Source organism: Vicugna pacos, chromosome 32, assembly GCF_048564905.1.
Source record: "Vicugna pacos chromosome 32, VicPac4, whole genome shotgun sequence".
Classification (NCBI taxonomy): domain Eukaryota; kingdom Metazoa; phylum Chordata; class Mammalia; order Artiodactyla; family Camelidae; genus Vicugna; species Vicugna pacos.
The window spans coordinates 15,337,409-15,361,358 of record NC_133018.1 but is presented as its reverse complement, the minus strand read 5'-3'; the positions used below and the strand labels follow the sequence as shown (position 1 = coordinate 15,361,358).

At 44.5% G+C, this 23,950-nt stretch overlaps 1 protein-coding gene across 4 annotated transcripts in view; it reads right to left on the bottom strand.

Annotated features, from left to right (window-relative positions):
- The window catches only part of CCDC60 (coiled-coil domain containing 60), a 224,351-nt gene that overhangs the window by 55,249 nt on the left and 145,152 nt on the right, over positions 1-23,950 (bottom strand). For all 4 annotated transcript variants that reach the window (XM_072953089.1, XM_006204909.4, XM_072953087.1 and 1 more), the window contains one exon: positions 19,000-19,079. In XM_072953089.1, coding sequence (XP_072809190.1) covers positions 19,000-19,064 — 65 coding nt within the window. In that variant the 5' untranslated portion in view covers positions 19,065-19,079. The remainder of the gene's footprint in view (positions 1-18,999; positions 19,080-23,950) is intronic.

Below are 23,950 nucleotides of genomic sequence, written 5' to 3'. Positions count from 1 at the left end.
AAGGAGGAATCCTCACCATCTGAATGTAGCCTTTAGTTCATTATGACCCCATCCAACTTTCCAATCAGGACTAAATAAGGATGAAAAAATCCCTCCTCCCCACCTGGGAAGGTGGAGCTGGGATAAAGATCAGGAAAGATGACCCTAAGCCCCTCCCCACCAATGAATATTTTGCCCATTCATTTTCTCACTCATATAATGAGCTTGCCAAGGAAACTCGGGGCAGCCACCCACCTGGGTCTGCCAGCTCTTGCCTTGACAGCGTACTACCCATCCCTTAATAAATCCTTGCTTTGCTTTCTTAAGCTCCACTTCTTGTCTCTGAATTCTTTCTGCAGCAAAACAAGAGCCTCTTACCCCCAACAAAATGGAGAGGTTGCTTTGGTCCCCTTCACCCTCTTCGTACTCATGAACTGACTACAAAGTGATGTCAACTCTACTTTCTAAGTATCACCAGACTGACTTCCTGTGGCCACCATCCTGGCCGGAAACCATCACTTGTTGCCTCTATCACTCTATGTAGCTTCCTACCTGGTCTTCCTCCTTCTCAACCCATCGTCTACCTGGCTGCCCAGGGCTCTTTCTGAAATGCAGACTCATTCCCATCAGAATGCTCCAAACCCTTCAACAGCTTCCCAACTGTTCTCAAGAAGGAAGCCCAGACTCCTTCCCATGGCAGTGGGGTCCTCTAAGAGCTAGGCTTTTTCTCCAGCCACTCACCCAGTGGTTCATTTGTATCTCTCTACCCCTCAGAATCTTATGATTTTGCCTCTTCCGGCAGCACATCCTCCCCGTTCTTCACTTGTCTGATTTCAAGGTTGGGAAAAACTGACAACCGTTGACCATTCAATGTTGCTACTTCCTCTCACCCCCACCCCCAATTCCAGGCTAGGTCAAGTGCCTCCTTTGTGGCCTCCCCCAGCTCCCCATTATTGCACTTGAAACACTATCTGGCAATTGCCTATTTCCTTGTCTGCTTTTCCTACCAGACTGGAGACTCCTAGAAGACAGTGCCTGATAAAGAGTAGGCAGTCAGCACTTAAGGTTTTCCTTCCCCACCTTTCCCCCTTTCTCCCAAAGGCAGAAAGTTCCAGTTGCCTATCAGATATCCATTTCCTGAGCTTCCTTAATAACAGACCACATTACTTTGGAGATCAACTACCTCGATAAAAAAAAAAAAATCAACAAAACTACATTTTCTAGCTGCCCTGGTAGATAGGACACACCAGTGAGGTGCAAGTGGAAATCACTGGGAGGGGCATCTGGGAAAACTCTTTAAAGGAAAACACAGCTGGGAGGCATGTGCCCTTTGATCCTGAAAGAGTAGGAAAGAAACTAACAAAATGGCTTCCCTGATGCTTAAGCTGTTTGCTGATTCATTCTGACTTAACATTCTTGCAACCTGCTTTTCTCTTTTCTCTTTTCTCTGACAAACCCCCATCTCTGCTTCACTTGTTCAAGTGGTTTTGTGCTAAACAGCCCCAAACCTTTTCATTACACTCTCCACTTCTTATATATTCTTTACCCAGAATGATTTATCCTTTAACCCAGAAGCTGTATTCCAGAAAGGTGGTCATGGGCTGACAGCCTTAGAGGAATGAACAGACCTTCTGGAGTTTCTCCATGACAACAGGTGGATTCGTCAAGATTAAGAAGAATATAGCACGTCAGAAAATGCCCTGACTGTTCTCACCTTTCTGTTCCATCCAGTTTTTCTATAAAACCTCAGGACCCCAACCCCAAGAGGGATTCACAGTGTCTAAGGCATTACCCTGCTGTGACTCCCCTTTGCCTGGCAAAGCAAGAAAGCTCTTCTTTTCTAATTTCCCCCAAACTCTACCTTCAAGTCTCAATTCAGCTATCGGGGTACAGAGACAGGATTTTCAGCAACACTGCCCTTTCTCCCCTCTTCCTTCCCGCTGCCTGGAACTTAGCTATGATCACTGCAGTTCCCTGTAGCCATTGTGTGAGCAGGAGGAAACCCTGCAGATGGAAGCAAGCACTGAGGACAGTGGATTAAAAGACAGAAGGAACCTGGGTCCCTCCTAGATGACCAGGAAGCCACCATGTCAGTACTTCATCCAGAAGGTAAACCTCTTGTATGTGAGCGAGGGAAGCCTTTATTGTTTTAAGTTATGGTAACTTCAGGGCTCTGTTTGCTACACAGTCAAACATAGTCCCCAGCTGACAATTTCTCTCTTTATCTCTGTTTCTCTCTCTTTTTTTCCCCCTTGACAAAACTGTTGTGTTGATCACTTTTAAAATGCCATCATCTTGGCTAAATCCCTGGCCACGGACTAGGCAGAGATATTAGGAGAGGCTGGTTTGGATAATGGGAATGGGGAAGGAAACTCAGAAGCGTGAAGCTGCCAAGAAAGGCAGGTCTGGGAGCGTCCCCACCAAGGGTACCTGAACAGCTGGGAAATACAAAACAGGAGGGTCTGAGTCTGTCGGGGACGAGGGCTGGAGCCACAGGGGAGTGGCTGCAGTTGGAGACAGTTGCAGGTACTGGCTCGGACCGTGCACAGCAGTGACTTCCAGCGGCACTGAGCTAGCCATGTGACATGCGTTCTCTCCTTGAATCCACACAATGTCCCTGGGAAGTAAGTGCTCTTATCTCCATTTTGCTGATAAGGAGACTACGGCTTGGAGAAGCCAAGTTGTCCTCTGACCATAGGTTAGGTTAGCAACCGGTAGAGCTGGAATTTAAACTCAGGTAGCTTGAGTCCCAGGCATCGCACGAGGAAAATGCACTGGTTTTGGAAAAGGTCTGTCTTAGTTTGAACCACTTATTGTTTCCTTGTCACTCAACGTCTGTGCCTTTGGGTGAGCCATTTTCCTGTCTTTGAGATGTGCTTCCCTCATCTGTAGCATTGGGATGAAGTGATACTCTCCTGGGATATTGTTGAAGTCATACACGAGAGGCACTCAGCAAGATGACTGGCACGTCGAGGATATTCAATAAATGGTAACAATCATTCTTTTCATCATCATTATCACCATCAACATCATCTCCCTCGAGCTATAAATGACTGCTCTTACAACTCCCTTGCTCTGCACACCACCGGGACAGTGGTTTGGCTCCAAGTCCCCACAGGCTTCTGGGAAGAGGCACTTGGTTCAAGCGTCGAGCTCAGGAGTTTCTCTCCTCTGTGGGTGACGGCGAGAACAGTGGAATTAGACCACAATTATTTGGGGATTTAGTAAATTGCATTATGCAGTAATTCATAAAGGTCTGTGAATCTACTGTATGTGGCGGTGGCAGGACAAACGCTTGGTTATCACGTAGGTAATGAAATTTATTAAACTAAAGAGCCAGGGAATTAACCTTTGCTCTGCTGAATGAGAAACTACATTCAGAGACCTTCTAATTATTTTAAGTGGTTTTCTTTTTTGTGTTCTTCCTTTATTTAATCTCTATCTCAGACCTTCACTTAAAAAAAAAATGAAGAAAGGGAACGGAGGAGGTAAAAAGGGAGGAGACAAAGACGAACGGAAGAATATAAGGAACCCACCCAGCCTGGCGGGATGTTTTAGAGGGAGACGCTCCTGAAGGCAGTGACTTAACAATTAGACCTATGGGTTTGGGCAAGAGGGGGACATTCATTAAGGTCAGTTAGAAAGCCAAGTTCTAATTCTAACTCTATCAACTGAATACGTGATTTAGGCAGAATAATTAACCACTCTTTTCTATTCACTAGGGATAACCTAGTTAATCACCACCATTATCACCACCACTGCCTCCACCACCATCACCACAATTAGAACATGAATACAGACCATATGCCAATCACTGTGAAAAAGACGTTACGGTTACTCATTTCTTCAACTTCCTAAAACAATTCTCCAAGGCAGCTCTGAGTAATATTACCAGCCCCATTTCACAATGAGGAAACTCAAGTTCAGAGAGGTTCGGTGGCTTTACATGAGGTTACCCAGGTGGGGTGGAGTGGAGTCTGGACTGCTGTCCAGGCCTGAGACTGTCTTCCTTGTCTGCCTTTTTTTTTTTTTTTGAGATAATATTGTCTTACCTGACTTGTAAAAGATGGCAAAAATGAGAAAATTGATGTGAAAGCATTTAAAAACTGTCATGCAAACCCCAAGTGCAATTCTAATGTAGATATTCAGAGGACTGGTCCTCACCACTTAATCACACTATTGCTCACTTCCAGGGCCACCGCTGGAAAAACAAGCCCTCTCATCAGTGCAGGGTACACACACAGATGAGCTGATGATGAGCAAAATAAAGCAGCAAAAAAAAAAAAAAGCTGCATCTCTATGTATCTTTATGTGCTCTCTCCTAAACCCTCTGCCACCATAGGAATTGAAGAAAAAAAATGGCAAGTTTAGCTGGGGGTTTGAGTTGAAAAGTCTTGGCAGTGGAGTGAACAAAATGTCTTTGCCTCTTAGCTCTGCCCCCCGCCCCGACGTCCTGGTTCTCTGCCATGCACCAGAGCCATCTTCTTAAATGCGAAGATGCACTTCTTGGGAAAAGCGCACTCCGCTGTGCTACGCCCTCGTGGCTCCCTTCTGTCTGTGCTTTGGCTCAGGGCTGTGTCCCTCTGGGGAACTACGTAATGAAAGTTTTCCATCCTGGCTGTCACACCCTACAATCATCTCTCCCCTGGGTAACTGCCCTTTCCTCTTCACTGGCCTCCCTATCTTGGACCTCCTTTCCCCCTCCAACCCTTTCCAATGCTGCACATCATCTCCAGACTTCCCAGTACAGTCGCCAAGGCTCTGCATGAGCTGGGTCTGGCCCATCTCCGTAGCCTCTTCCTTGCCACGTGATGCTCCAGCAGTAGCAAAGCAACGCCGTCATGCTGTACAATTGGGCTCTTCCTCATCTCGGTGGGCGCCTACGCCCCACGGCTTGGAATGCCTTTTCTTCACCTGGCTAACTTCTATTCATCCTTTACAACTTACTCAGGTCTCAACTCCACCCTGCGTGCGAGCCACCTCTGCTCTTCCCAGGCTGGATGAGGCACCTCTGGACTGTGCCACCCAAAACTGCTGGTTGACTCGTTTCTGTCCATCCATGCACGTGCGCCTCCCACCCCTTACCACCAGATGGCGCCCCCTGAGGGCAGGGGACAATTTCTAAATCTCTGTGTCTCCAGAACCAGTGCATGTGGAGTCCACAGACAGTATCTGTTGCCCAAATAACTCACCATTTGAAATGCCTGCATTTCAAGTCCGAATTAAATACATGCTTCCTTTTGGGCTCCGTAACTGTGGTGCCATCCTACTTGGATGTGCTGTGTTCACGTTCTCTTTGGATGGAGCAGGTGTACGGAACCGTGTGTGCAGAAGCTGAATCATCCAAACAGGATAGAGATAAATGGATGCCTTTGAAATTTATCTTTTTTTTTTTTCCCAACTGGGAACTAGAATATAGCCGTGCTCTGGAAGAAGTGATCAGATGAAACAGGCTCCCCATGTGCCTCTCGGGGAAGTTATTTCTTTAGCTCGTAATGTGGTCTCTGACCTACCTTGCGCCAAATGACTACGAGTGGTGTTGAAACACCCGCAACGGATCCAGCACTTAATATCAGATCACACGTTCCGCACACGTTGTGCTTTGACTGACGGCACGAGCTCATGGACTTTGCAAGCTTTTGTGACCTCACGGCTCACACACACACACACACACCTTGTTCACACAGCATCCCTCCCCCACATCCACTTTAGACTTTGTAAACATCTTGAATTGCAAACCCATTGACAGCCACCTAAAATGGCCACTTCATCAGAGGATGCTGACCAAGGCTGCCACCCCCACTGGCTTCTGAGCCTTAAAAGGTGCCTTGGCCCAGGGCTACTCTTTAATTGATGGGAATCAGCATTTGTATGAGAGATGTACACATCTCCTCTGGAAGAAGAAGAAGAAAAACCTGCCAAGGATCAACAGCTCCATATGCATCCCAATTATGGTGATTTCTGGAAGCCGAGCAGAAGCCCACCGTAGGCTCCGGTTTCTAGGCAACTGCTATCAGGAGTTTGGAACCTCACTGGGAAGGGGATGTTGGCAAGTCGGCCTTGGGAAGGAGTCTAATGTGCCTCTTCCTACTCCCTTCCCTTCTCCACCTCCCTTCTTGTCTGTTTACCCTCTCATACTTAGGAGCAAATTAGAGCTTGGAGGAGGTGCCGAAGACGCTAACTATCCTTGAGGGCAAAAAACCGTGGGGACGACTTGGGCTTGGAAAAGCATCCTGATGACAGCTACTGCTTGCAGAGCACTTTCTGTGTGTCAGGCCTCACACGTACCAGCCCGTGTAATCCCTACAGTTGCCCTGCAAGACAGGTACCACGATTTCAAAGATGGGGAAACTGTGGCTCACGGAACTGAAGCCACCTGCCTAAAGTCACACAATGAGAAGCTGGCAAAGCCAGGATTCCCACTCTGGTTTGTCTGAATCTAGGAGCCACTGTCTTTTTTTTTTTTTTTTGGAGTATAGTTGATTTACAATTTTATATTAGTCTCAGGTGTACAACATAGTGACTGTTTTTATAGATGATACATCACTTAAAGTTATTATAAAATAATGGCCACATTTCCCCAGGCTGTACAATATACCCTTGTAGCTTATTTATTTGATACACAGCAGTTTCCCTAACCACTGCGCTCTCTTGCCATCTGTCAGTGCACAAGCACCTAACCCAGCTAAGAAAAACAAAGCATAGCATTTAGAGGCAGGTTAGAGTCTGTCTTCAGTCCTGAGATAAGCTGGTTGATTATTTTTTTTTTAAAGAATGCGAGCCCCACCCGACGATAACCGTTATTACCTACTGCGCTTAATGGCTAAATGGAATGGAGGGATTATTCTTCACGGACCAGCCAGTGTGGACCTAAAACACACATCGGCAGGGAGACAGGCTTTTTCTAGAGCACACGGGCAATCTCCAAAGAATTCCTGGCTTATAATTTTGAGACCGACAACAGACAGTGGATTAAGGCACAAGACCACCAGCCTGTGCTCTTTCGGCCCGTGTTTTCCTGATTGATGGTGGCGCTGAATTGCTGGAGGCCAAGAACCGCTCAGGAATTCACAATGGCTTTTTCACTAAGTGTCAGTGAGATGGGAAATCAGAGGGGTCCAAGGTGGGGTGCAGTTGGAGGGGGTTGTGGCCAAAGGCTTCCCTTCTGAATTCACGGCTTGAGTCTGGCCTGTCACCATGAGAAGAAGCTTCCAGCAGTCTCCCGGTGCGGGGTGGCTGCCTGCCCCAACTTGTCTTCCTCATGGGGCATCCAGAGGGTTCCTAGCAGATGCAAAACCTCTGCTCAGGACCACGGCCAGCTCTCCCCCATGCACCCAGGGTCTGCTGAGCTGCATCAGTTTGAAAGCTGTCCTGTTAACTACCCTTTGCTCCGGATTAAACTCTCATCTCTCAACTTCCTCTCACGCTGGAGGTGACCTTACATCAGCCCCTAGCCCAGTGCCAGAGACATAGCAGGAACTTAGCAAAAGGTGTCTACAGTCACCCAACCTTCCAGGTCCTGTCCTGACTGTGATGGTTGTAGACTGTCTTCTCTGTTGGGGACACCGCCTTCAACTCTCTATATCCTTTTAACCTGGTCATTTCCTCTTCCCTTTTCTGGATCAAATATTTCTTAAGGTTGTGAACTCAAAGAACCACAGGGGTATTGCAGGTATAAGGTAAATGAGTTTCTAAGGCTGTATCTGCTCTATGAATCACCACAGACACACTTACCAACAATTTGGCCTGTGATCCCTTCCCCAACACCCAGGCCCTGAGAGCTCTTTAAGCTCTTATTTTTATCTTTGTATAACTACCAACAAAGGGCTGCTCAACTGTACAACCCCAGGGCCATTATTAACATTGGATTCTACAAACTGAGCTTTGGGGGCATCATTCACCCTGAAACAGACCCTGTGTATGGTGGCCCTTGGAACTGTGCAAAAGGGCAGCCCTGTTCTGAACATATACCGACCGCTCCCCTCCCCATCCTTGTCCTTGCATGAGTGATAGCTGACCTTCAGAAAAAAGCCACATAGAATCTAAAGGTTGCTTTTCAGCTATTGTGCATTTGGGGCTGTCTCAGGGCAGAGATGGACACTCAGATTCTGCTTTTAACTAATTGTTGTTTGGATCTGGCATTATTTAATGGATTCCTGAATCAGCCCTATTGATTTAAAGATTATCTTGCAGAGCAATGTTCTAAGTGGGTTCTTTAACTTTGCACCCACGTTCTGCCTGGAAGCCCTTGTTTGGAGCTGGTATGACCCAGAACAACTTCGAAAGCTAAACACACAGTCACATGCACAGCCAGAAGGGCCAGGTCATGCATTTTCTTTAAATGGCACCCTTGGGACTGACAGAGCAGCACCAGAACAGAATTTCCTGACCCCCCAAAACTCTGCCTCAGGTGCAACCTAAAGGAACTTGCTGAAAGCTCATTCTTGGTACTTCTCAGGCTCTTGGATTTGACTTTTTTTTTTTTTAAGCTCAGGGCAGAAAAGTGCTTCTGCAAGTATTCTTGCTGACTTTGTTCTTGTTTTCATGGGAAGTGCGAGGAAGACAGAGTCCAGGCAAGTAAGTTTCTAAGGGGTCTTTCTAATCCTGAGGGGGACTGCAAGATTTGGCTGCCGTGAGGTGTGACTTCAGGAAAACATTTCATTCCACATCATCGTCCATCTATTGAATTTATGTAATGTATCTGGACCCCTCAATTAAAAAAAAAAAGGGGGTTCTCCCTACAAGTTTTTCAACAAGATAAAGGCTGGAAAACCTCTTTGGTTAGACACTAGGGCAGCTTCCCTCAGATTGAGTAGGGAAAGGGAGCCCCTAAAGGTAACCTCTCATATGAAGGCAGCGTGCTTGTCTGGGGAAAGGCATGGAATCAACCCTGTGGGTTTTGAGAGCTAAGATGGTGTGGATCAGTGAGATGTCAGTGAAGAACGGCCAGTACAGCCGGCGAGATCTTGGAGGACCTGTGCTCGACAGTGACACCTTGTGGCAGTGACGAGCAATGGCTTTCTCCACCTCTGGGTGTGGAAGGTAACCAATGAAGCTGTTTATTCGACAATTCAAGGTGGGGAGGTGAAGCCGCTAAAGGGAAACACTAGACTTCCTGCAAATAATTGATGAGGTGGCTCGTGGGGCTAACTGGAAAAAGAACAGAAGTACGACTTCAATTGGTAGCCTCTTTGTGCTACAGAGGGAATGGTCCTTATGATGTAAGAGCTGCCTGTGGGTCAGCTGGACACTGCCAGGAAGTTTAGGGGGGTTTATTCTGTGACCACTTTATGTTTTCATTTTACTTTCCATTAATTACTCCTTTCCTTCTGATGACTATGCTAAGATGAAAAGGGTAAAAAGTCATGTCTGAGATATTTTCAACCTCTCAAACGGTATTTTTTGCTTTGCTCTCATTTCTGATGAGAAAATATCATTTTGTTTTTTCAAACATTTATAAAGTAGCTACTTTTCAGCAACTGAAACCCAGTGTAAGTCTGGAGGACTTCAGTTAAGGATCGAGAATCTTAAAGATACATGCCCTAAAAATTTATCCTCAGGAACTAAAGTTATATAATGATGTAACTCTGAAGCTGTCCATCTAAGCATTGTTTATATAACAGGAAAACAAATCAATTAGTCCAATGATAGGAAATTGCTTATATAAATTATGTTACATTTCTACAATGAAATATTATACAACTATTAAGGTAGTTGTGCTTGAGTAAATATTTGATATTAAAGACTTTTTGCTATTTGTTTTAGATGTGAGAATATCATTGTGATTACGGTTTTAAAAAGAGTACTTCACTAGATAGTTATTTAAGTATTTACATATAAAATGATACATGCTTCAAAATAATAGGGGAGGATGTATGTAATGAAACAAGACTAGTTACAAGTTCATAAGCTTTGATCTGACTAAGGGGTTCATAGAAATTCATTATATTATTCTGTCCAAATATAGATATTTGAACATTTTCATACTAAAAGGTTTCTAAAAACGAAGTTGTGGAAATGCATTTGTTGACATGGAAGATGTTCATAATCTATTGGTAAGTGAAAAATCAGGTTACCAAATGGAGTATACAGAATGGTCCTTTTGGGGGGGGTAAAAAATGCACATAAATCTATAAAACCTATTGATGAGAATTGGTGTGCAAAAATACGAATAGGGATTATTCCTGGGTGATGTAATGGTGTGTAGTTCTATTACTTATTTATACTTCTCCATATTTTTCAGTTTTTAAAAATCATCTTATTTGTGTATTTTAAAAAGGTCTTTAAAATATATAGGGCTCCGGAAATGGGAAGAATCTACTAAAGCTGAGCATACACAAACTCTGTGAACCAACAATTCCACTTTTAGATATATTCCCAACAGAAGTGCATACATATGCTCAGTAAAAAACATGCCTAAGAATGTCCAAAGCAACGCTCTTCATAATAGCCCCAAAGTGGAAACAACCCAAATGTCTGTCAATACCAGAATGAGTATGTTGTGTTATCATCACACAATGAAAACTGCCCAGAAACTGAAAGAACACCAACTCCAACCCTGGGAGAAAGTATGGATACGTCTCAGAAACACGTAATGTTGATTATCCAACATTATGTAATAAACCATAATGGAAAAGAATATAATATATAAGAATCTATATAAGAATTTCTCTCTCTCAAAAAAAAGAATTTCTCTGTCTCTCTCTCTCTCTAAAAGAAACATAACGTTGATTGAAAAAAAACAGATAAGAGTACCAACTGTATGATTTCATTTACGCGAAGTTCAAAACGGGAGATGCTACGTCTCAGAAGTCAGGACAGTGATTTTTTTTGGGGGGGGATAGCGATTGGAAGGGACATGATGGGCTTTTCTGGGGGCCCTGGCAATGTTCCTTCTCTTGGTTCAGGTTCTATGGGTGTGTTGATCTTCTTGAAATTTATTGAGCTGCTGGCTTGGTGATTTGTGTGCTTTCTGCATTATGTTATATTTCAATAAAAAGTTCAAAAAAAATTACAGGGCTGAATGCAGGCAGCATTCACAGCTAAGTGGTGGATGACGGCTTTATCGTGCAGCCTGGGGTTACATCCATTAGAATAATGGCTTGCTGAACTATCCCAATAGGAAGAGCTTTTAAATTGGCGTGGAAATCCAGCACTAACAGCTGCATTGGCACAGCCTCCACCTGCAGATGGTCCATCCTGACTCCCCCACCCCCCACCCCCCATCAGATTTGCTCCAAGTGGCCCCTGAACATGGACCTTCAAGGTTCAGAATCCGGGATCGGGTGGGACATTCTGGATCTCATGTGAGCTGTGCCGTAGCCCCGTGAGTGGGGACAGGGAGAAATCCATGAGATCTTGATCCTCTTGCACACAAGTTACAGTCCCTCAGGGAACACGGACGATGTCACTCATGTGGCTACCACGTATCAAACACTTAGCACATGGCAGGGCTTTCCGCGTACTAACTCACTGAATCCTCACAAGAGCGCTGTGACAGGAGAGTATTTTAGCAACGTCTGCTTTGGGGAATCAGAGAAACCAGGAAGCCTGTTCATCACTATGTGGCTTGAAAGTGGCAGAGCTGGGATATGGACACAAACAGTCTGGCTTGGAGCCCACGTGGACTCACAGGACAGAAGCCAGGACTGTCTGTGCTGGCCGTTCTGAGCTAGGTTCCCGCGTGACTCAGCCCAGCCACCTGATCTTTTTGGGGATGCATCCAGACCCTTTCCTTCCTTCCTCTCCCCACAGCCCGATGCCTAAAAAAAGCCAGAGGAATTCCAAGACACACATTCATTCACTCCACAAAAATATACTAAGTGCCAAGTACATTCCAGACACTGTGCTGGACACTGGAGATATATTAGCAGAAAGAGATGTGGTCCCTGTTGTGAGGGAGCCTTTAATCTAGTGTTGGAAATGGCCATTATTCAAATAACTAAACAAAATTGTAAATTATACACATTAATCATGAAGTATAATGTGGAACAAAGGCCCTGGAGCAGAGGCAAGTTCCAGCTTTGCTACTGACATGTTCTGTGACCCTGGACAAGAGGATTCCTCTCTCTGGGCTGTGGCTTCCTCATCTGGGACATGAAGTCCTTAGACTAGGTCAGTTCCCACACTGACGTCCACCGGCTACCACATCTGTGGGATATAATTTATGACGGTTGTGCACTAGGATAAAGGGCTCCATGGTCAGTCCAGTTGCTTTTTCCATAACCTCTTCCTCCTTGTTCTTCAAGCTTTTATTTCTGGACACATATTCCAGTGGATGCTGGGTGTTGCCCCCCTCCAGAATCCCCCATCTAGACAGAGACCCCCATTTCTCCAGACTGTTGCCTGCTGAGGGCTCATAGCAGAGTTCTTGTCAAAGAGCTTCCCTTCAGTAAAGGGTATGCCCCTCCTTGGAGGAAACCTGCATCCAATAGGAGGTTCTTGCAATAGTACAAAGGTCTAGTCCTCTTGCCTCAAGCTAGGACATCTCTGAATGGCCAGTCCAGCCCTAGAGCTCCCTGTGGGGTCGTCTGAAGTATCTGTTCTGATCGCTTCTTAGTTCAGCCTCTTCCTTTGCCCAGTCCTGCCTCCCTTACTTGCCTACAGGTGTGGCTCCTAAGAGTACTTCCCAATGAACAACCTGCCTTCAAATCTTCATCTCAGAATGTGTCCCAGGGAAACTGACCTACAGCAGTTAGATGCAGGACTGGTCCTCAGAAATAAACCCTAAAATGGGATTTTGGATCAATCCTTCAAGAAAAAAGAAATAAAACCGAAAAACAAACATGGGACCTAATCAAACGTAAAAGCTTTTGCACAGTAAAGGAAACCATCAACAAAATGAAAAGACAGCCTCCAAAACGGGAGAACATATTTGCAAACGATGTGATCGACAAGGGCTTAAAATCCAAAATATACAAACAGCTTACACAACTCAATATGAAAAAAAACCCAATCAAAAAATAGGCAGAAGACCTAAACAGACATTTCTCTAAAGAAGACATACCGATGGCCAACAGGCACATGAAAAGATGCTCAACATCACTCATTATTAGAGACACGCAAATCAAAACTACAGTGAGGTATCACTTCACACACCAGTCAGAATAACCATCCTCAAAAAGTCTACAAATAATAAGTGCTGGAGAGGGTGTGGAGGAAAGGGAATCCTCCTACACTGCTGGTGGGAATGTAAACTGGTGCAGCCACTAGGGAGAACAGTATGGTGGTTCCTTAAAAAACTAAAAATAGAGCTACTGTATGACCCAGCAATCCGACTTCTGGGTATATGTCCAGAAAAAAATGATAATTCTAATTCAAAAGATATATGCAACCCAGTCTTCACAGCAACACTATTTACAACAGCCCAGACATGGAAGCAACCCAAGTGCTCATCAACAGAAAATCGGCTTAAGAAGATGTGATATACAGACACAATGAAATATTACTCAGCCATAAAAAAGAATGAAACATTACCATTTACAGCAACATGGATGGACCTAGAGAATATTATGTTTGTAGGGTAGGGCAGGACTGAGTTAACTCTTTTTTTTTTTTTTTTGCCCGCAAGAGAGAATCACACATTGCCTGGACTATGCAGACCTCACCTGCAATGATGGAGAGCATGTGTTCGCATGGTCCAGGACCACCGAGGTCTGGGGAATGGAAGATGCCAGGCTGAGGTCTTCTGGCTTATTACAGGTGGGTGGGACTCTGAATTCCTTGGTCTCCCTTCTGTTTATAGGAGCTAAGGGAAGGGACTGAAGCAGGACAGGAGATTTTTACACACATGGTCTCACTGTGTCCTCTCCCAAAAAATCCCTGAAAGAAGGCGTTGATTCCATCCTACAGAGGAGAAACTGAGGTTTAGAGAAGTAAAGTGAACAGTCTGAGGTCACTCGGCTGATAAGGGACAGGACGGGGTTTCTCTGTCTCCAAAGCTCACGTTCTCTGTCGCTGCCCTTGGATCCTTGCAGATACTCTCACGACAACCAGCTTAAAAACAACAAGTACCTTCCATGGATCTATTCCTACATCCCTCACCCATATCTGCCCTCACAAATCCCAACATCGAGGTGAAGCCGACCTTGTTACCCCGACATCTCACACCATAGGTAAAGAAACCGAGTCTACGGAAGTGAATCGATTCGTTCATGGCCACTCAGGTAATAAATGGTAGGGTCAGGATTTGAACCCACAACTGACCCCAAAGCCCACGAACATTCAACTCTCCTGTGTGAACCCTCCAAGCCTGGCTGTAAGACTGAGCACACTGCCTGTCATCTGGGAAAGAATTTCAGATAACAAAGTTTTGTGGGAACTTTTTGTAACAAAAGAGTCAAGGGTTCAAGATATTTTGATGCTTAACTTTGAAAACATGAGCTTCTGGTTCTTTTTTTTTTTTTTTTTTTTTTTGCTGGGGTCCTTGAGGGCAGCCTTAGCCACAAGAAAAGGAATTAAACAAAGCTATCCACCCTCAGTGGAGAGGGGGGCAAGAAAAGCAGAGAAGAAAACTTGCCCTAGAACTAGAGTTAACTAGAGGTGTCAAAGACACACGAAGACACCAGCAACAAAGGGAAAAATGAGTAGGGCCTCTGGGTCACATTCAAGATGATAAAAATGCAATTAACTTGAGCCAGGCTCCTCCAGCCCACAGCAGTGACCTACCCTTTAGGTGTGTGGCTGTGTTTATCAGTTCTGGGCTAAGGACGTGGGGCCAAGTATTTCCCTTTATGGAACATGCTGGGGACTCATTAATGTCCACCCGCTCGCTGGCCGCAGGGTGTCGGGATGATGTAATGTGGGGGGCACTGGGGGAGGACCAAGGTCTTCTTTGAATGACTTATAAGGTACAATTCAAAAGCCTTAACTTTGCCTGCGTGCAGGGTATTGACCAGCATATACATCCACGATCTTAAACAATTCTGGTGCTTTCAGGCAAGTCTCAAGTCTGGGGCAGAGGCAATGGGAAGGATCAGGCTTAAACTTCTAAATGACGAAGTTCTGGGCTTCGGGCTCTGGATGTGGAGAGATGCTTCACTGTCTACCCAATGTAGCTGGAAAGCAAAGTCTCAGACCTTGGAAACCCGTGCATAGTCTGTGCCCTGCTGGGGTTTTTGCTGGGGGGAGGCGGCTAATTCATTGCTGCTTATTTGCAATCGCCTATACCTAATGAAACCGTGCCACGGGTACATTGTAGCTTCAGGTGCAACGTTTCAGTTGTTTTAGTTGCAGAGATGTCTATGTTCCTTAAAACACTCGCCATAAGAGCTGCTGGCAGCTTTGGAGGAAGACACATCATCGGCTTCAAGAGTCAACCAAGAACGGGGCACACGCGGATGCCCTGGTTGTCAATTTCCACCAGGAGAAATTCGGCAAGTGAGTGCAGAGTGCACTGCTTAGTGTCACCAAACATCTGGTGGAACAGGCGAGGAGGAAAGCAGTTAGATTTTTTATTCTTTTTAGCATCAAGTTAAATTGGCCATGAAGCCAGGGATGGTACAATTGAATTATAAGAGGGCTGAAGTATTAAATAAAACTCTAGGAGATAGTCAAGGTATTTTGGCTCAAGGTGGACTAGATTCTAAGAGATGTGGAAGCAGATTTGAAAAAAAGAAACAGTAAGTGGAAAAGACAATATATTCTTTGCTAATAATTTGCCTCATGTAGTGCTAGGCAATGGAGCCAAGCGGTCTGCATCTCTCGGAGAGGTGATTGTACCTGGAAAACAGGGTGTTTCCTTCTCAAGGGACCCTCTCAGATTCCTTAAATGTCAGTGGGATCCAGGAGTGCGGCCAGAGGGAAAGTTTGTGCTGTTGTTTCTTGTTTCCTTGCTTGTGGCCTTCCTGCCTGGCCCTTTCCGCATTCTCTTTCATGTCCAGCACTTTGACGAGCCCAAGCCTGTCTGATGAGGATGTTAGATTCCAGCCGTGGTAAATGTGTCTGGCAGAAACGACAGACTCAGCCTGGCAACTCAAGGATGGCAGAAAGGCCACTGTCTTTATCACCTTTTCATTACCCCTTTACTGTACTGGGCTAGTGGAAAGTTCTACCTCGGTCATTTTGGGGCATGTCCCCAGAGGGTGCTTGGGAGCATTTTAACTACCATCTCTCTGGAGGGACAAGGAAGCCCTGATTTGTACAATTTGCTGATTTCTGTGTGTAAGTATTCCCACTGTGGCTGATTCTGAGCTACTGATATGACATCAGCGAATGTGGATCCAGGAAGAGATTTGCAGGAGCCCCCAAGTATTTCCACCACACAGATTCTTAAAAAAAACAACCCAGAAATAACCTCAAAGGGACATGTAGCAGTAAAATGTATGAAAGTATTAGGGAATGTTGGGTTATGGTATTTATTACCTTTGTTTTAATATAATGTATTTAACCGTAAGTTTATACAATTTAAGAATAGCCACGTTTAATAATTGACTTGCAAATTCCTTGGAAATTCAGCAGATCAGTTCTGGTTCCATGCTGGCTCACCACTACTAGTGACCCTCCTTGGGCTAGGTCGAGTCTTGGTATCTGGAAGTTACACAGATCAGGGCGCCTCTTGGTACCTGTAGTTATCAGCTCTTTGTCTACAGTATGGATTATTGTGGAAACTCTCATTTCCTAGGTTCTGGAGATTCTGGTATGTATTTGCAGGCTGGGATAGAATCATCAGCCTCAAGGCTGGTAACATTCAGCTGATAAGAACTGACGTGGTCGTAATGATTGCGTGTGGCCGGTGTTGGTTCAGACCGATGCCCACGGCTACAGATGGCTCTGTACTTTGACCCTCATCTCTGATGCAACTTCCCCACTGCACCATTCCTTCTGAAGCCTGGAACATTCTCTCCGAAACCTGGAATATCCTCCAGGCATGACTGTGGAGCAGAGTACAAATCCTTGCTGAGGTGGGTGGTGCGTCCTCAGGGGTGCAATCCTCTTTCTTTGCTGCCTGCCTGGATGTTGCCCCCACTCAGATAACTCTTGGCTTCCTGACTGTACCTCTTACCGGTCCCTGGGGCTCCCAGGTTCCCATGCGTCAGCCTCAGAAGCCCTCTAACCTGGGTTCCAACACCGTAGAGGCCGATACGTCCACAACTAACAGAGGGGTCTCATCCCTTGACTCTGAGGGCCAAGTTCAGGGGCCATCCTTGAGCTCAGCTCTGCTTGAACCTCCGAGACTGAGCCCCATCCCCTCTTCGAGCTGGGGACATTCTCTGCAGGATTACTCCAATGTTGACTGTTATTTTAGTCTATTGGGGCTGTCAGGACAGAATCCCATAGACTGGATGGTCTAAACCACAGATACTTATTTTCTCCTAGTTCTGGAGGCTGGAAGTCCAAGATCAAGGTGTCAGCACAGTTGGCTTCTCCTGAGATCCCTTTCCTTGGCTTGCAGACAACACCTTCTAGCTGTGCGCCTGCCTGGCTTTTTCTCTGTGCGGGCACATTCCTGGCATCCTTCCCTCTTTTTATGAAGACACCAATCCTATGGGATTAGGGCCCCACCTTTCTCATTTAACCTTACTTACCTCTTTAAAGACCCTCTCTCCAATTACAGTCACAGTGGGGGTGAAGGCTTCAACATACGAATTTGGGGGGGGGGACACACTTCAGTCCATAACAATTAAACACTTGAAATGTGGTTGGTCTAAGTTGATATACGCTCTAAGTGTTAAATACACTCTGGACTTTTCACTATTCATCACTTTCATCAACATATTCAAAACAGAATATAAAGTATCTCACTAATACCTTTTTGTATCGATTGCGTGTCTGATGATAATACTTCGGAATATTTGGCTAAATAAAATACATTATTGGGCTTACTTCTGTAGGTTTCTTTATTTCCTTTTGTTAAACATTTTTCAGTGTGGCTACCGAAAAATTTTAAATGACATGAACGGCACATATTATGTTTCTGCTGGACAGTGGGTGTCCAGACACCCTCTCAGAGCGGACACAGGGTGAGGGTTATATATATTATTCTCTGGGGCCCTGTCTTGGCACCTCTCTTCATCTCTTCCATCCCTTTCTGTCTCCCCAGCTTCCAAGTCCACACCTTCCTGCCTCTTCTTGAGCTCAGTCATCCAGTTCTGTCCGAGATGAGGGTGGGCAGTGAAGGGAGAGCTTCCCGACGGTGGAGGTGAAGGGAGGAAATGTCTGGCTGTAAGTCTCACTGGGGTCTGGGATACACATAAGATAAGCAGACCCGCCCATGCTGCCTCTGTTTACCCACTCTTAGCACATCTTTTGCGTGTTTGGGGCTAAAAGAGTCTCTCTGTCTCTTACTTTGCCTTGAGCTGCTCTGCCAAAAGCCCCGTTTATGACTCCACCTTGGAATATTCTAGGTCCCAAAAAGGAGTCAAGGGGTGAGGAGGAGAAAATCGCATCTCTCCGCACAGAAGTGAACAGAACATGGCCTTAGACCTCCGTGTGCTCACACCGCATGGAGGAAGGAATTGGAGGGGTGGAAAAAGGTAAGAATGGTGTTGTGTTCAAAGCCACACAAGGGGGCGCGTTAAAGGCACTATTTCACCCAGTCTTTCTAGCAACCTCATGCTACCTCCATTTTACAGTTCAGGAAACAGAGGCTCAGGAAGGTTAAGTAACTCCTCTAGTACCACCAGCTGGCAGGAGCGAGGCCGGTATCTGCGACCACGTCTATCTGCCGCTTGGCCACCACACTGTGGGCCTGGAGCAAACAGGGGAGAGTTTTCTGGAGCATATGGAAACTCTCTTGAATTGGATTCAGGCCCAGAAAGGAAAACAGAGGAAATTCTAGGCCTGGGACTGGCATGAGCCAGAATGGGGAGTTAAGTCTGGGACGGGTACTCCCTGTAAAGTCCAGCCAAGAAGTGGATCCTGTCCACTGGCCCTTAGAGGGTTACTGTCCTGTAAATCTTCTGCTTACAGCTTAGGGTTGCAGGGGGCACTGGGACTTGGCAAAGACTTACAGGCATCCTCCAATAGCCTGCTTATCTCTGTCAGCTTGCCTGTGCGTCATTCAGGGCTGGGCTCACTCACCGGCTTCGTATGAGGTCTTTCTTGAGGTTTATTATCTCCTTGTCCATGTACCTGATGCTCCTCATTGGCTTGTCTGGGACCTGAGGGGAGTCAAGAAGTCAAAGGGAAAAGTGTTAGTACAAGAATTACAAGCAGAGCCAGGCTGCGGGAGGCTCATGTGTTCATCTGAGACGTCTGAGCAGGCTGGGGGAGTCCCTGGGCAGCACAGCATCTTTTTCTGGCACGGTGGAAACAGCCAGGGCTTTGGAGACGGGCAGGCCTGAGCTCTGATCCTGGTTCTGTCTGTGTGACCTTGGACAAATTACTTAACCTCTCTGGGCCCTAGGTTGCTTCAGGAGAATGGGGAACAATTCCCACCATGTTGTGATGATTAGATTAATCGCCAAATTCCTGACTTGGCATGCATTTGAAAAATGGAAGCTTCTATTATTAGCATTACACTCAAAGTAAAGCAAAAAATTAAATGTTGATTATCATGGTTGCAGGTGACACAGGCTGCTGGTTTGCAGAGCCAAACTGCATCAATATAAAGATACAAAGGCACTGTTTTTCCCCCCCTTTTTGCCCCCCAGCAGGATTTCACGAGTGAATTATCCAGGTAACTGTTCATGGGTTTTTCATTCTTTTTCCTGTATTCATTTCTCTTTTGAGCCATCAGGGAAACCTCACAAGACTTAAATTCATTACTCAGAGCTGGTTACCAGGTCCATCTAAAGAAGTGAGTTCCATTAATTATATTTTAATATAAAATCACCTTTCTCAGCCATCAGTTTGGTGAACAATAACAAGACTTTTATCTGGATTATCCTGTCTTGAAATTAATTCCTGCAATATTAGGTTTTTTTCTTTTTAATTAAAGGAAATGCCAAGAAATTATGGGAAAATGGATGCTTTCAGGTGAAGCTGGTTGGGGGGAAGGCACTGTAATGACTTTTCTGAAGGGCAATTTGTCAGCGCTTACTAGATGCTGTAAAAGTGGGCATGCCCTTGGGTCTAACGATGCTTCTGCTGTCAAGCATCCTATGGGAATATCCCTGAGTGGGCACAGAGGCTCATCAACAAAACTGCTCACTAAGATGCTGCTTGTGAGAGCAGAATCTTGGAAATCTCGGATGACTACGCATCTTCAAACAGAGGACAGGTTAAATAATCATGGTGCATCTAAATGATGGACTACTATGCAGTGATTAAATATAATGACAATAGAATGATATAAGGATAGAGATGCCTGAGGAATTGTTTGAGTGAGCAGATACATTACAAAGGAATATTTATCACAGGATTCTGTCTCTGTGTTTTGAGACATGATCTGTTTGGATGTACACATATCAAAAAATATGAAAAGCTGTACCCTTACCCCCAAACGCAGTGATTCTCTCTGGAGGTGCGATTACGGCGGATTTTTTAAATTGATTGATTGACCGAAGTAGAGCTGATTTACAATGTCATGTTAGCTTCTGGTGTACGGTATTGTGACTCAGTTAAACGCATATATATTATTTTTCATTATAGGTTATTACAAGGTATTGAATACAGTTCCCTGTGCTATACGTAAGACCTTGTTGTTTATCTGTTTTATATATCATAGTGTGTATCTGCTAATCTCAAACTCCTAATTTGTCCTTCGCCCCCTACCTTTGTCCCCGTTGGTAACCATAAGTTTGTTTTCTATGTCTGTGAGTCTGTTTCTGTTTTGTGAATAAGTTCATTTGTATCATTTTTTTAGACTCCAGATACAAGTGATATCATATGATATTTGTCTTTTCTCTCTCTGACTTACTTCACTTAGTATGATAATCTCTAGGTCCATCCTTGTTGCTGCTAATGGTATTATTTCATTCTTTTTTATGGCTGAGTAGTATTCCATTATATATATATGGAATTCAGTATATATATATATACTACAACTTCTTTATCCAATTATCTGTCGATGGACATTTAAGTTGCTTCCATGTCTTGGCTATTGTAAATAGTGCTACTAGGAACATTGGGGTGCACGTGTCTTTTAGAATTTTCTTCTTAGCTTATGTGACTTTCTTATTACTGTGCAATAAATATTAATCAGTTATGTAACAAACAAAGAGAAAATATTACCCAAAAAATGGCCAAGTGAAATTTGACCATGGCTAATTTGTGGAACTGATTTGAGAGTGTTTTCCTCAGGCAGACTGAGGATGGGTCGGCTAACAGAAATCCTAATAATATGGACATGTGGGAGGAGGCCTGGGGTTCTCTCAGCAGCCATCATCACCCGCTTTCTCTGAAGATGAAATTGGGCTGTGGTACCTGCTGCTCTGGGCCTTTCCAGTGGAATGTGGAAGGCGGGGAGTATAGTTGTATCAAAACTGAATGATGTTTGTGGTGGGGTGGTGAGGATGGAGGATGTGTCTGGAGTGGAGGGAAGGGACTGCTACTGGCCTGCTTGATTCTCGGCCATTTTTCTCCTGGGTCACCCAGGATGTGTCCCAGGCCAGACCTCAGATCAGAGGTGGAGAGTCTATGGTAGTACCCTGGAGTGCCCCTTCTTGTCCAATAAATAAGGTACATAGGCTACAAAAAAAGTATCTGGGATAGCCTTGAATAAGTTCAGCTAGACAGGAAACAATAAAATCATTTATAAACTTTATCTCTTTAGCTATTACTAGGAATGGCTTATAGGTAACATATCAAGTTTATCCCAATACACCAAGGCGTTTCAATCCCTTGACTAAAAATTGATGGCAAACCTATCAGTTTTCACCCTGAGGGATGGTGAAGTGGGAGGAGAGCTGTCTCCAGGGAGGCTTGTGAGGATCTCCAGGAGTACCTTTAAAAACTTCTGCATTGTAGACATTTGCTTTTCTGACACCCTCAGTATCCCTTCACCCTCCCTCCTCATCCCAGTTCCCTGGTTAGACTTTCTGCCCCTCCACGGAGCGCTTGAACCTTGGGAGACACTCCTGGTACCAGCAACAGGGGTGGGATGAATGGCTGAAGCCATACCACAGAGCCCACCCCCATCACAGTGACTGGTTGAGGGGTGGCCATGTGACCCAGATGGGGCTAATGAGATACCAGCAGGCATTTGCCAGGGGCTTCTAGGAAGCATGATTCCTAGATCTAAGAAACCTCAAGCAGAGATGCTCCTTTTCCTTGTTAACTATGAACAGAGAAGCAGACATCTGTGGGGTTGCTGGCAGCCATTTTGTGCCCATGAGGGAGTCAGCTGCCAGATGAAGATGTAGGGGAAGGCAGAGAGGAGAATCCAAGGAAAGCTTGTGCCACGGTACCTTGTTGATCAAGCACCACTAGAACCTGGACTTCTCACAAAATTTATTATTTAAACCAGTTTGAAGTGGCTTTTCTTTTCCCTACAACCAGAAGATTTCTCTCTGAAACATGGGTGCGCCACGGTAGCAACAGATCAAGAATTATTTCTTTCCCCTCTTGGGGATTAAGATCCGATGACCCCTATTCTGGGGCATTAGCAGTGAAAGCAATGAGACTGGCCATGTTGAGATCAAACATTTGAAATCAAGGTTGCCTCTTTCCCATCTCTCTCTTTTTTTTTTTTTTTGAGCACCCAGTTAATGCCTTCCTTTAGACAAAGCAACTTTCCTAAAAGGTACTGTGATTAAAACACATTTATGAACAAAGACAAAATAAACACACTCAAATTTCCTTGCAAGGTAATTTGAAAAGACATGATTGCTTGATGTCACTGTGAATGTATCACTCTCCTGAACGTCTCAAGTTTCACCCCCTTCATGAAGCAACTATGACACTGTCCAAATTTCAAACATTTCCCCCTATGTCTTGCCTAACAACAGTTGCCTATGTACCAGGGATTCACACTATTGTAAAAGAGTGAATTTGTACACTGGGATTGGTTCTGGACAATGTATAGCTGCAAAGCTGTATCGTGTCCTTGACTTGACACAGAACTTCATCAGGAGAAGATCTACCCAACAGGCACTGAAATTATGTCAGCATTTCAATGGATTCTCAGGAAACCACTTTCATTGCCAACCACTGTTTAATTACAACTATAATACGTCACTGGTAATCACTGGCATTGAATGAGGCAGCATTGGTTGTCAGGATATTTACAAACACACTTTGACAGTAGCACGATGAAAAGTTTACAAAGCATCCAAGAATCACTATCTCTACAAACTTTCTGGAGGGCAATTTTACCATATGTGTGACAAGCCTTAAAAATACATTTCCTTTTGCTCCAGCAAATGTGCATCTATCCAAGGAAATTATGTAGCAAGAATAAAAAGATTTATCCATGAGGATGTCTATTACAGAAATGTGAATAACAGTGGAAAACATCGAAATGTCCAGAGACAGGCATTGGGGGGATGAATCACAGGCTATCCAGACAATGATACATGATGATTTGAATTTGGTGTTACTAGTTAATGTTGCTATAGATGTTTACTTACTGACGTGGAAAGGAGTATAATTTCAAGTGAAAAATGCGCGTTACAAATACAGAGAACTTAGATCACAGACAATTTTAAGATTTATATTCATAAAAGTCGATAGAGATCCCTAAAAATGTATATAATTTGATACAAGTTATATTTTAAAATATTGACATTTGGCAAAATATACATGTACTAATATGACAAGTTGTAAGTAAATACAACACTATTGTTAATAGGGCTGTTATCTCAGGTTGTCTGAATTGCAGGTAAACAGTAATTTTTTATTTTGGTTATCTTTTTTTCTGATTTTAATACTATATATATATTAATTGTCTAATAATAAAATAATAGTGTTTTCCATGTTTGTAAAGTAGTTCTGATTGACTCTAAATATAAGCAAAATGTAAGTTTTAATGTTGTTTTATACTGACTTAATACAAGGGTTTGGAACGATGTAATTTAAAAGCATATTTTAACACACTGTATCAGGTAGGATGTAGCCAGGAAATCAGAGCTCACACCAGGTGGTTCAATAT